General features: G+C 33.1%; 2 protein-coding genes across 9 annotated transcripts in view; both read left to right on the top strand.

The window, feature by feature from the left end:
- The window catches only part of LOC127702813 (S-adenosylmethionine mitochondrial carrier protein-like), a 167,108-nt gene that overhangs the window by 31,811 nt on the left and 120,417 nt on the right, over positions 1 to 14,880 (top strand). For all 5 annotated transcript variants that reach the window (XM_052207131.1, XM_052207139.1, XM_052207123.1 and 2 more), the window contains exon 4: positions 9,964 to 10,073. In XM_052207131.1, the coding sequence (XP_052063091.1) occupies positions 9,964 to 10,073 (110 nt within the window). The remainder of the gene's footprint in view (positions 1 to 9,963; positions 10,074 to 14,880) is intronic.
- LOC127702978 (nuclear transcription factor Y subunit beta-like) overlaps positions 1 to 14,880 on the top strand; it is a 298,592-nt gene that overhangs the window by 230,426 nt on the left and 53,286 nt on the right. The gene's annotated exons all lie outside the window — the stretch shown is intronic.

The following is a 14,880-nucleotide window of genomic DNA, read 5'->3' as shown; positions in this document are numbered from 1 at the left end:
TGGCTACAGGTTGATATAATAACATTGAAAAATCACAGTACTGAAAAATAAAATATATGGGTCAAGTGAAACACCTTTCTAATGGGTCATAACAACAGAGTAGGTGTGTTTGAATAACAAATTTTTACTAAAAGTACTTGACAACAAACTTTACAAGTAGATCTTCAAAATGCATAACTTCAAAAAACTTCATTTTTTGTGTGTGTTATCTAGTGTTATTAGTCTTCAACCCCTGATTTTTTTTAGTCTGCCCTTCAACGAAATATTTATTAAATTATAATTTTATTAAATGTTTTTGAACTTTCAAAATTTCCACCTGACAACTAATCAGACAATAGATTTAAGTTGACTAAAGGCAATCATACCACAAGTGTGACCTTATTTTTATACGACCGCAAAAAAATTTTGTGGTCGTATATTGGTATGACGTTGGCGTCGTCATCGTCGTCGTCGTCGTCCGGCGTCGTCATCCGAATACACATTGGTTTTCGCACTCTAACTTTAGTTTAAGTGAATGGATCTTTTTGAAATTTGACCATAAGGTTAAATACCACAAAAGGAAGGTTGGGATTGATTTTGGGGGTTATGGTACCAACAGTTAAGGAATTAGGGGCCAAAAAGGGGCCAAAAATAAGCATTTTCTAGTTTCCAGACAATAACTGTGGAACGGTGTATGGATCTCTCTGAAATTATACTACAAGTTTCCATACCACAAAGGGATGGTTAGGATTTGCTTTGGGGGGTTATGGCTCAAACCGTTTAGGAATTAGGGGCAAAAAAGGGGGAAAAACAAGGTTGTCCTGGTTAATGGACAAATACTTTAGTACAAAACATAATTTAAAGCAGTGTAAGGGAGATAAATCAAATACATCATTGAAATTATCTCCCTTACACTGCTTTTAAATTATGTATAAAGTAATGGTTAATGAACAATAAAGATAAATTAAAACAGTGTAAGGGAGGTAATCCAAATACAACGTTTTGGTTACTTCCCTTACACTGCTTTTAAATTATGTTTAAAGAAATGCATATTTATAAAGGAAGACCAGTAAAAATATCTGCAAATGTTGCATCTTTTTTTTTACAAAAAAATCCATATGAAAGATTTGACACTATATTTTTAATTCTATTATAAAATAGATTAAGTTAGCACTATGATAAATTTAAATAGGTAATTATGGTTGCCAACTCCATTGGAAATTTGAATTGAGATTTTGACCATATCTTGAGGGAAAGAATTTTTTGGGGGAAAAAAGGGGGGGGGGGGATAAAAAGAAATTGTGGGGGGTCAATTTTTTCTCATTTCAGATTTCAGAAATTAAAAAGAATTATTCTTCAAATATTATTTTTTTTTCAAATTTCAAATATTGAAAAATTTCAAGAAGTAATCTTTAATTGCACAGTATGGCGCATTAGTTTGGTAAAATCTTTGATCACATTTATTTATTTGTTATGCCGAATCTAACAGTGTATTTAGATTTTTAATTTTGGGTCCAGTTTTCAAATTGGTCTACATTAAGGTCCAAAGGGTCCAAAATTAAACTTTGTTTGATTTTAGCAAAAATTGAATATATGGGGTTCTTTGATATGCTGAATCTAAACATGTATTTAGAGTTTTGATTTTTGGCCCAGTTTTCAAGTTGGTCCAAATTGGGGTCCAAAATTAAACTTTGTTTGATTTCAACAAAAATTGAATATATGGGGTTCTTTGATATGCTGAATCTAACCATGTATTTAGATTTTTTATTTGTGGACCCCGTTATCAAATTGGTTCTTATTGAGGTCAAAAGGGTCCAAAATTAAACTTTGTTTGATTTCATCTAAAATTGAATTATTAGGGTTCTTTGATATTCCAAATCTAACCATGTATTTAGATTTTTAATTTTGGGTCCTGTTTTTTAAATTGGTCTACATTAAGGTCCAAAGGGTCCAAAATTAAACTTAGTTTGATTTTAACAAAAATTGAATTGTTGGGGTTCTTTGATATGCTGAATCTAAACATGTGTTTAGATTTTTGATTATGGGCCCAGTTTTCAAGTTGGTCCAAGATAGGGTCCAGTATTTAAACTTTTTTTTGTTTGATTTCAACAAAAATTGAATATATGGGGTTCTTTGATATGCTGAATCTAAACATGTATTTAGATTTTTGATTATGGGCCCAGTTTTCAAGTTGGTCCAAATTGGGGTCCAAAATTAAACTTTGTTTGATTTCATCAAAAATTAAATTATTGGGGTTCTTTGATATGCCAAATCTAACCGTGTTTTTAGATTTTTAATTTGGGTCCCGTTTTTTTTAAATTGGTCTTCATTGAGGTCCAAAGGGTCCAAAATTAAACTTAGTTTGATTTTTAACAAAAATTGAATTCTTGGGGTTCTTTGATATGCTGAATCTAAACATGTGTTTAGATTTTTGATTATGGGCCCAGTTTTCAAGTTGGACCAAGTTGGGGTCCAAAATTAAACTTTTTTGATTTCAACAAAAATTGAATATATGGGGTTCTTTGATATGCTGAATCTAACCATGAATTTAGATTTTTTATTTGTGGGCCCCGCTATCAAATTGGTTCATATTGAGGTCAAAAGGGTCCAAAATTAAACTTTGTTTGATTTCATCAAAAATTGAATTATTGGGGTTCTTTGATATTCCAAATCTAACCGTGTATTTAGATTTTTAATTTTAAGTCCCGTTTTTTAAATTGGTCTACATTAAGGTCCAAAGGGTCCAAAATTAAACATAGTTTGATTTTAGCAAAAATTGAATTCTTGGGGTTCTTTGATATGCTGAATCTAAACATGTGTTTAGATTTTTGATTATGGGCCAAGTTTTCAAGTTTGTCCAAGTTGGGGTCCAAAATTAAACTTTGTTTGATTTTAACAAAAATTGAATATATGGGGTTCTTTGATATGCTGAATCTAACCATGTATTTTGATTTTGGACATTGGACCATAATAGGTAAATTAAAAAAATTCAAGTTCTTAGACCACATTCTTTCTGTGTCAGAAACCTATGCTGTGTCAAATATTTAATAACAATCCAAATTCAGAGCTGTATCAAGCTTGAATGTTGTTTCCATACTTGCCCCAACTGTTCAGGGTTCGACCTCTGCGGTCGTATCAAGCTGCGCCCCAGCGAAGCATTTTATTATAATGATTCATTGATTGATGCATATTATGCAGTGGCAAGTATTATATGTATATTAAGGATGGGTAAATCAATCTAATTGCATATGTTCCAACAAACCTTTTTATAATCAAGGTGATTTACAGCTTGACTTATTGTAAAGATACTTGTCTATTGTGAAGGACTGTATTGTTAACCTCTAGTTGTCTTTTGGCTTTTGTGTTGTTGGTTGTAAATACATTTAACCCATATCTTCATTTATTTCATATTAATTTTTGTATACTATGGATTCATTTATTTTCGTGGGTACCAATTTTCATGGATTGAGGAAAACTTGCATTTTGTTGACATTTGATTTATTGGTTTTGCCAATGTCTGCATACAAGCCCATAGAAAATTTGTTATTCATTGAACATTTAAATTCATGGTTCGCCTGTACCAACAAAACCCATGAAAATTTGTATCCAAAGAATAATAATGAATCCACAGTAGTCACATTTTATAAATGTGCAAACTCCCAAGATTACAGTCTAAACGGATGACCTGGAATATGACAGTTGTTGTCCATTCGTTTGATGTGTTTGAGCTTTTGATTTTGCCATTTGATTAGGGACTTTCCCTTTTGAATTTTTCCTCAGAGTTCAGTATTTTTGTGATTTTACTTTTTTCTGGTACCTTTCCCAGACTGCAAGCCCAATTCATCTTAAATGTCATGTTCATGAAAGAGAAGAAGCACATGCTAATTTTTACAGGCAATTTGCCCCAGTAGGGGATTGAAGTCACTACCTCCTGTACTTGAGCATACTACCATGCAACTACTTAGGGGGTTGAGAGTTTATGAAAATTTGATTACAACAGATGACTCAATACATGATAAGGATAATGGGAATTACTGGAAATATTGAACAGTTAAATAGACTTAACCGACACATGACTCCTGATAAACACCCCTGCCAACCAACATGGCTGAAAATATAACATAGGGGTAATATATTATGCTAGTTTTGTTTATTGTCTTGAAAACTGCTATAAATAGATGATTTTTGTTACCCTCCTTTTATTGGTTATTAATTTGGTGATGTACACTGGACGGCTGGTTGGGCTGGCTGACTAGCGGGCGGCTTCTAAACAGTGTCCGTGCAATAACTTGAAATCTTTTCAAATTTGTTGTTTCCTGTGACTAAATGAAGGTCAAGTTCGATTTTCACAATGTTAGCTTTTATTGTTGTTGAGTTGTAGACCTTTATGTAGCGAAAAGTGATACTTAGATTGATTTTGGCCTTTCAATTTCTGAACCCTACAAAAATTCTTTATTTTTATGCTCCCGCAGTAGCAGAGAAGGCATTAAGTTTTACCCTTGTCTGTCTGTACGTCCATCCGTCCGTCCGTACGTCCCAAAATTGGTTTCTGTTCTCTAACTTTTGTTTGCCTCAACCAAATGTTATGAAACTCTACACAATGCTTATTAACACAAAACACAGGTCAAGTTTGAATTCTGGTGGCGTCACTTTTACCGTTCTAGAGTCATGCCCCTTTGTAAATGGAAAAATTGCAAAATTTTTAGTTTCCGTTCTCTAACTTAAGTTTGCCTCAATCAAATGTTATGAAACTTATACACAATGCTTATTAACACAAAACACAGGTCAAGTATGAATTAGGGTGGCGTCACTTTTACCGTTCTAGAGTTATGCTCCTTTATAAATGGAAAAATTGCAAATTTTTTAGTTTCCGTTCTCTAACTTAAGATTGCCTCACCCAAATGTTATGAAACTTATACACAATGCTTATTACCACCAAATACAGATCAAGTTTGAATTTTGGTAGCATCACTCTAGCCGTTCTAGAGTTATGCCCCTTTATAAATGGAAAAATTACAAAATTTTTAGTTTCCGTTCTCTAACTTAAGTTTGCCTCAACCAAATGTTATGAAACTGATACACAATGCTTATAACCACAAAATACAGATCAAGATCAAATTTGGGTAGCGTCACTTTTACCGTTCTTTGGTTATGTCCCTTTATAACTATATGATATGCAAGCGGGGGCATCATCTGTGTCCACATGTGGACAGAATCCACATTTATTTTTACTTGATCTTGTTTTGGGGTCCATGACTCCATATTTGCAAATATCATTTTCATGCAGGAAAATTCAGTTTGTTGTCAATCTGACAGCCTCTTGTTGCTTATTATTTTGAAAACTACAAAAGATGGAGGGAGAATCTTTAAATAGCAATAATGATCAGCAAGACAAAATCTCCACTAAAGTGAAGATGGTCAAAATCATGAGTGGACCCCATATTAGAGTTACTGCTCTTTGATGACGAATTTTACCAATTTTTTTCATTTTGCCTATTCTGTTGAAAACATAAAAGATAGATACCCTTTTTAAACAGCAAATTTGATCAGCAAGACAAGATCTATGAACAAGTCAAATTTTGCCAGAATTGTTAGTTGACTCTTTATAGGAGTTATTGTCCTAGGGGTATTAGCTATGAGATATAAAAAAAATTAAAACATGATTTTTTTTTTTTCAATCAATAACGAAAGTGAAATAGTGAAATAATAATTCGCTTTTAGCAGCCAGTTTAGTTCAATTTTGACAATATAAGCTAAGAAACATCGCTGATGAATTATTCACTTGGAAGTGAATAATTTGACCTCATTGAATCTGTGTTCATGTGACCTTCAATTTAACCCCTTAGCTAGAGATTGGTTATGCATGTATTATACGTGTTCAGCCATTAAAAGGAAAAGAATGTCAACATTGAAAGTGAAACAAAGGTGAAACATTTTGTTGACTAATTCCATCCACAAAAAATCATTCTTATACAGGTAAAAGATCTCTAACATGAAATCAAACAGACCTAGAAAAATCCAATTGCACGTGGTCGCAATCTATTTATATTTATGTTTATGTTCATATCGGGTTATGTGACCGTCAGCAGTCTTCAGAGGTCATCTCGATGGTTAATAAGATGGCGTCTAGACTAAAATACACACAAAATGCTGATATATATTATCGAGTCTATGCATTGTTAATTGTTTATTTCAGACTTATTTTAAAGATGTTCTTTTTTCCAGATGATAAATAGTTTTGATTAAGGAATGACTGTAATATTTTTCCTGTCTATTTGAAATAACCTCAAAAATGTGGTGCGTAGCAGGTTCTATAAAAGTGTGCACCACATTTTTGAAGTTATTTTGAAAAAGACAGAAAAAATATTACATTCCTTATAATTTAATTCTAAATTCCATTTTTGAGGAGTAAATCATGAAAAAAACTTTGATGACGTCACGGTCACATGACAAAATTATGAGCTGATAGACAAAAAGACATTCACCCAATCAGAAGAAGTGTTACATCCAAAATTAAATTATGAAGAAATAACATCAAAACTGTGGTGCACACTGAATAACCCGCTACTTAAAAGTGTGCACCACATTTTTGAGGTTATTTTGAATAGACAGAAAAAATATTACAGTCATTCCGAATATAATTTAATTCTAAATTCCATTTTTAAGGAGTAAATCATGAAAAAGCGTTGATGACGTCACGGTCACATGTCTATGAGCTGATAGATAAAAAACTTTCAGTTAATCAGAAGACGTGTTACATCCAAAATTAAATTATATAGCTAGAGAACCACTGCACCAAAAATGAATTGAAAATTGAATGGAGTGTTTTGGACCATTATTTTCCTCAATGTAACATATACTAATCCATGGTAATGGTTTTTATATGAACGCAAAATTTTTGCGGTCGTATATTGGTATCACGTCGTCATCGTCGTTGTCGTCGTCCGAAGACATGAGGTTTCCGGACAATAACTTTAGTATAAGTAAATAGAAATCTATGAAATTTAAACACAAGGTTTATGACCACAAAAGGAAGGTTGGGATTGATTTTGAGAGTTTTGGTCCCAACAGTTTAGAAATTAGGGGCCAAAAAAGGGCCCAAATAAGCATTTTTCTAGTTTCCAGACAATAACTTGTGGAATGGTGTATGGATCCCACTGAAATTATACCACAAGTTTCCATACCACAAAGGGATGGTAAGAATTGGCTTTGGGGGTTATGGCTTAAACAGTTAAGGAATAAGGTGCAAAAAAGGGGGAAAAACAAGGGTTTCCAGGTTAATGGACAATTACGTAAGTACAAAACATAATTTAAAAGCAGTGTAAGGGAGGTAATTCAAACACATTTGAATTACCTAACTTACACTGCTTTTAAATTATGTATATTGGTAATTTGCCAATAACTTTAGTATTAAAATAAACTCCATTGGAAATTTGCCAATAACTTTAGTATAATAAACTCCATTGGAAATTTGCCAATAACTTTAGTATAATTGGAAATTTGCCAATAACTTCAGTATAATTGGAAATTTGCCAATAACTTTAGTATAAGTAAATATAAATCTATGAAATTTAAAAACAAGGTTTGAAACCACAACAATGACTTTAGTATAAGTGAATGGATCTATATGAAGTTTAACCACAAGGTTCAAAGCACAAAATGAAGGTTGGGATTGATTTTGGGGGTTATGGTCCCTATGGTTTAGGAATTAGGGGTCAAAAAGGGGCACAAATAAGCATTTTTCTAGTGTCCAGACAATAACTTGTGGAACAGTGTATAGAATTGTCTGAAATTGTACCACAAGTTTCCACACCACAAAAGGATGGTTAGAATTGGCTTTGGGGGTTATGGATCAATCTGTTTAGGAATTAGGGGCAAAAAAGGGGGAAAAACAAGGGTTTCCTGGTTAATGGACAATTACTTTAGCTTTGTTTCTTTAAGTTGGTACTTTTTGCTATTTGTTTGCTAGTTCTAGTATGAAATATTTTTTAGCTGTTTCTAGAAACATCAAATACTGGGATTTAAATACATTAAATATTTATACTCAGAATTGATTATTCTTTGTTTGGGGTTTTTTATACGCCCGTTTACGGGATGTATTATGGTATACTGTTGACTGTCTGTCTGTCCGTCCTTTGTACCGTCTGTCCGTCGTCAACATGTCGGACATTAACTCAAAAAGCTTTAATCAATATGCATGAAACTTTGATGAATTGTTTATATCTATTGACGTGAGCTCCCTTTCGTTTTTTATAAATTTCAGATTTACCATTTCCGAGTTTTGGGGTTTTATTCATTAAAAAAGGGGGGATTTTCCAGTTTTTCGACAATAACTCAAGAATGCTTTCACCAACTTGCAAGAAATTTTGGTGAATTGTTTATTGACATGAGCTCCCTTTTGGATTTTTATAAATTTTAGATTTAATGTTTCCGAGTTACAGGGTTTTATTCATAAAAAAGGGGGATTTTCCAGTTTTCGGACAATAACTAAAAAAATGCTTTCAGCAGTTCTTATGAAACTTTGGTGAATTGTTTATAGCTATTGATGTAATCTCCCTATTGATTTTCATAAATTTCAAATATGACATTGAAAAGAAATTGAACTTTATTTGTTTATAGTCTGACAACAGATTTACTAAGTATTGCGCAACAGCACAGTGTATTGCACAACAGCAAGAAATCTTTAATTGAATATAAATTCAATTCATATAACCAATTTCAAGTTCTTTGACTACATTTATTCTGTGTCAGAAACCTATAATATGTCAAATATTTAATTACAATCCAAATTCAGACCTGTATCAAGCTTGAATATTGTGTCCATTTTTGCCCCAACTGTTCAGGGTTGGACCTCTGCGGGCGTATCCAGCTGCGCTCAGCGAAGCAGTTTATTTGCATTAGAGTTACCTCCCTTACAATGGTTCCATACTACAAAGGAAAGACTGGGATTGAGTTTGATGGTTAATGCTCCAAGGGGGATTCGAAAAGTTGGGGGGGGGGGGGGGGGTTCCAATTTTATTTAAGGGGTTCATATTTTTTTCCCCAAATTTTTTGAATTTCTAATTTTTGAAAAGTTTCAAGAAGAAATCTTCAATTGCACAGTATTGCACATTAGATTTGTAAAATCTTTGACCACATTTATTTTGTGTCAGAAACCTATATTATGTCAAAATTTGATCACAATCCTAATTCAGAAAGTATCAAGCTTGAATATTGTGTCCAAATTTGCCCCAACTGTTCAGGGTTCGACCTCTGCGGTCGTATCAGGCTGCGCTCAGTGAAGCATTTTATTGATTGTTTGCATAAATTTTTAATAATGTGGTTTCTGGATGAGAAATAAAAAAAGTGCTTCATGAAATAGATTGAAATTTATATGAAGTTAATTATGGATTTTTAACTTCAGGTTAATTTTGATTTTTGCATTTTTGGCCTTAATGTTTTTAGGAATCATAGTCCTGGATTCTTTCAAAATTCAAAATAATGTGGTTTTAAGGATGATAATCATTGGGAAACCATTTGACTAAATACCTTTTCTTGATCTTTGGGGAAAAAGAAAGGTTTGTGGTTTCTGAATGATAAAAAGAGAACTGCTACATAGAATGGATTGAAGTGTTACAGGTTCCAGATTTATGGTCCTTCAATTTTTGAGAATTCAATATAATAGGGTTTCTGGTTGAAAATTTGAAAATCATTTAACTAATAAATACCTTTCATTTATAAGTTTGATTTTGATCAGTTCTATCCTTACCATTCCTAAGAGTTGCTTTATAAATAAGGTTGATATTACATTGGTGTAGTAACTCATTGAACAAATAACAAGAGAACAGACTTAGAAACTTTCTAGTGCAAACGAGTTTCAACAACATTTATTCCAGTAGTTATTCTTAATTGAAGGTGTGGGGAGTATATGTGATCATTAGATATTAGATTTCCTTATTCTAGTTAAAATTTTAAATGAAATATTTTATATCATTTTTTTTTCAGCTGCAGTATTTTTCTGTACGTATGAGACCACGAAGAATTTTGCTTCTAGTGTTGGATTAAGTAAATCATTTCCAATAGTACATATGGCTGGTGCTTCATTTGGTGAAGTGGTGCGTAAAAGAAATAAGCACTTTTGATATGTCAGTAAAATATTCTGTTTCATAGTTTTGACCTCACTGTATTTTTTCTAAGAAGTGATCTATTTTAATTTCATGTGTATAGGATTTTTACAATAGATATACATGTATGTAGTTGGATTCATGATTTTCCTCTGTCACAATATGACCCTAGCTGATATGTTTATGCCCCACCTACAAGACTAGGGATGCATTATGACATTGTTTTCTAATCTGTGAATCTGTATGTTTGCCATTCTGTCCAGTATCAAAATAAGGTACTTATTATACGACGGTCGTATATAGGTATGACGTTGGCGTTGGCGTCGTCGTCATCGATGTCGTCCGAAGACACATTGGTTTTCGCACTCTAACTTTAGTTTAAGTGAATGGATCTCTAGGAAATTTTACCATAAGGTTCAATACCACAAAAAGAAGGTTGGGATTGATTTTGGGGGTTATGGTACCAACAGTTAAGGAATTAGGGGCCAAAAATAAGCATTTTTGTAACTTCCAGACATAACTTGTGTGTTAGTGTATGGATCTCTCTGACATTGTACCACACGGTTCCATATCACAAAGGGAATGCTGGGATTGATTTTGAGGGTAATTGCCTCAAAATTTTAGGAATTAGGGGCCAAAAAAGGGGCAAAAAACAAGCATTTTTCTAATTTTATGATAATAACTTGTGTGTAAGTGTATAGATCTTTCTGAAATTTTACTACAAGGTTCCATATCACAAAGGGAAAGCTGGAATTGAGTTTGGGGGGTAATTGCCCAAAGCATTTAGGAATAAGGGGCCAAAATGGGGCCAAAAATAAGCATTTTTATAGTTTCTAGACAATAACTTGTGTTCAAGTGTATGGATCTTTCTGAAATTGTACTGCAAGGTACCATACCACAAAGGGAAGGCTGGGATTGATTTTGGGGGTAATTGCCTCAAAATTGTAGGAATAAGGGGCCAATAAAATGCTCCGCAGGGCGCAGCTTGATACGACCGCAGAGGTCGAACCCTGAACAGTTGGGGCAAGTATGGACACAACATTCAAGCTTGATACAGCTCTGAATTTGGATTGTGATTAAATATTTGACACAGCATAGGTTTCTGACACAGAATGAATGTGGTCTAAGAACTTAAAAATTTTAAATTGGACATTCACCTATTATGGTCCAATATCCAAAATCTAAATACATGGTTAGATTCAGCATATCAAAGAACCCCAAGAATTCAATTTTTGATGACATCAAACAAAGTTTAATTTTGGACCCTTTTGACCTCAATGTGGACAAAGTTGATAACAGGCCCAAAAATCAAAATTCTAAATACATGGTTAGATTCAGCATATCAAAGAACCCCATATATTCAATTTTTTGTTGAAATCAAACAAAGTTTAATTTTGGACCCCGATTTGGACCAACTTGAAAACTGGGCCCATAATCAAAAATCTAAATACATGTTTAGATTCAGCATATCAAAGAACCCTAAGAATTCAATTTTTGTTAAAATCAAACTTAGTTTAATTTTGGACCCTTTGGACCTTAATGTAGACCAATTTGAAAACGGAACCAAAAATTAAGAATCAAAATAAACCGTTAGATTTGGCATATCAAAGAACCCCAATAATTCAATTTTTGATGAAATCAAACAAAGTTTAATTTTGGACCCTTTGGACCTCAATGTGGACCAATTTAAAAACGGGGCCCAAAATCCAAAAACTTAATACAAGGTTAGATTCAGCATATTAAAGAACCCAAAGAATTCAAGAATAAAACCCCATTGAAATTGGTCAAGAAATAAGCAATTTATACGAAGTATCTTCTTTTGCACAATACTGTGCAATTGAATATTTCTTGCTATTGCGCAATACTGCACAATTGACAATTTCTTGCTATTGCGCAATATTGTGCAATTGAAGATTTCTTGCTATTTCGCAATACTGTGCAATTGAAGATTTCTTGCTATTGTGCAATACTGTGCAATTGAAAATTTCTTGCTATTGCACAATACTTTATATTATATAATAATTTACACATCCTGTTTGGTGTGTATCTCCTACCATATCATTATTATTTGCTTTAAAATATAAATCAGAAATAACCAACTTAAAATGGAAAATTTTAAAAGAAAAAAAAGGATAAAAGAAAAAAAAGGAAAAAAAAAAAAATCCCCCCCCCAAATTTTTGAACCCCCTTATGATTCATCACCCCCAAACTCAATCCCAGCCTTCCCTTTGTGGTATGGTACCTTGCAGTACAATTTCAGAGAGATCCATACACTTGAACACAAGTTATTGTCTGGAAACTAGAAAAATGTGTTTTTTGGCCCCTTTTTGGCCCCCAATTCCTAAACGTTTAGATCAATTACCCCCAAACTCAATTCCAGTTTTCCCTTTGTGATATGGAACCTTGTAGTACAATTTCAGAAATATCCAAACACTAACACACAAGTTATTGTCATGAAACTAGAAAAATGCTTGTTTTTTGCCCCTTTTTTGGCCCCTAATTCCTAAAATTTCGAGGCAATTACCCCCAAAATCAATCCCAGCATTCCCTGTGTGATATGGAACCTTGTGGTACAATTTCAGAGGGATCCATACACTTGAACACAAGTTATTGTCTGGAAACTAGAAAAAATGCTTATTTTTTGCCCCTTTTTGGCCCCTTATTCCTCAACATTTTGGGCAATTACCCCCAAACTCAATTCCAGCTTTCCCTTTGTGATATGGAACCTTGTAGTACAATTTCAGAAAGATCCATACACTTACACACAAGTTATTGTCATGAAACTAGAAAAATGCTTGTTTTTTGCCCCTTTTTTGGCCCCTAATTCCTAATTATTTGAGGCAATTACCCCCAAAATCAATCCCAGCATTCCCTTCGTGATATGGAACCTTTTGGTACAATGTCAGAGAGATCCATACACTAACACACAAGTTATGTCTGGAAGTTACAAAAATGCTTATTTTTGGCCCCTTTTTGGCCCCTAATTCCTTAACTGTTGGTACCATAACCCCCAAAATCAATCCCCACATTCCTTTTGTGGTATTGAACCTTATGGTAAAATTTCATAGAGATCCATTCACTTAAACTAAAGTTAGAGTGCGAAAACCAATGTGTCTTCGGACGACGCCGGACGACGCCAGATGACGACGACGCCAACGTCATACCAATATACGACCGCAAAAATTTTTGCGGTCGTATAAAAAGGGGAAAAAAACAAGCATTTTTCTAGTTTCAGGACAATAACTTGTGTGTAAGGGAGGGATTTTTTTTTTTTTTTTTTATTTTCCATTTTAAATTGGTTATTTCTGATTTATATATAAAAGCAAATAATAATGATATGGTTTGAATAGGTAAATTAAAAAATTTTAAGTTCTTAGACCACATTCATTCTGTATCAGAAACCTATGCTGTCCCATACAGAAAAAATGATAGGATGGCCAACTGCATTGCTCAACTGGCCGCCAGTTGAACAAACAGTTGAGGGCCAGTTGAGGGCTAGCTGGCCATCAGTTGAGCAAATAGTTGAGGGCTACCTGAATTTTTGCCATGCAAATTAGGTAGCCCTCAACAATCAAATGCTCAACTATATGCAAATTAGTTGAGCAAGGTTGAGAAAATATCATAGTTGAGGGCTAGGTGTCCAACAGTTGAGCAATTAGAGTTGAGGGCTACCTGGCCAACAGTTGAGGACCAGGTCATTAAAAGTTGAGGGCTAGGTGGTCAATAGTTGAGGGCCAGGTCATTAAAAGTTGAGGGCTAGGTGGCCAATAGTTGACGGCCAGGTCTTTAAAAGTTGAGCATTACATGTATCTGGTCATTGCACACTGATGACTACACATTGTAGAAAAAATAAATTTAAATTGTGTATTTTATTTAGCCAAAATACTGCTGAAAGATCTTAACACACAACAAACTACATGCCAGCTTTATCCTTGCTTTTTAAAAGTTATTACCTAGTAAATAAAATCTAGTTAATCCTGCAGCCATATTAATCTTTATGCAAGGAGAAGTATTTAGATATATATTGAAATACTCAAAACAGAAAGTGTTGTTCAACCAGAAAAAAAATTATATATATTTATCTGTCATTTGTGGATAGATGTCTTATTTGCAGTCATACCCCAGATCTCTAGTTTTATACCAAATTCATTATATTAGAATATTCTTATTTTATTAGTAATACTTTCTAAAACAAATTGTCTTAATAATAAAATAAATATGTCTCCTGTCTTACACATTTTGATAATATATAAATTAATGCATAAATATATTGTCTAAAATTTTACTCCACTCTAAAAAGTTAAGAAGACACTTTAAATATCACTATTTTGAACTAAAAGAGCATATACACTTATTCAAAATGGTGGAAATTCTAATCCAATGTACTTACCAAAAGATGTTTCCATAAATATGTGTTAAAACATCAATCTTCCTAAATCCAAGAGTCATGTCATCAGAAGAATACACTGCACTATTCAATGTCAATACAGTTATTTGTAACTTTTTGATCTACATCCATTGTAAAATTCATATTTTATTCATGATAGTTAGATGACATCTTTGCTTGCCATGTGCAAGCTCAAGCCCAGTTAAAATTTTAAATGTTTGAGGTTGTTTAGGGTATTTTGACAGTGTGATCCCTTTGAAATTTGCCCCTAATAATAACTGTTAATTACCTAAATCATGAATTTTTGATATATCTTATAATAAAAAAATACTGTTTGTTTTTTTAATTTATCTTTATGTTATGAGTTATAGTTAAGTTAAATACAGAAAAATGTTTAAAAACATGTGCTTC

Source organism: Mytilus californianus, unplaced genomic scaffold, assembly GCF_021869535.1.
Source record: "Mytilus californianus isolate M0D057914Y unplaced genomic scaffold, xbMytCali1.0.p SCAF_1, whole genome shotgun sequence".
In the NCBI taxonomy this organism is placed as follows: Eukaryota; Metazoa; Mollusca; class Bivalvia; order Mytilida; family Mytilidae; genus Mytilus; species Mytilus californianus.
The sequence above is the reverse complement of the archived record's forward strand: the minus strand, read 5'-3'. Positions and strand labels throughout refer to the sequence as shown.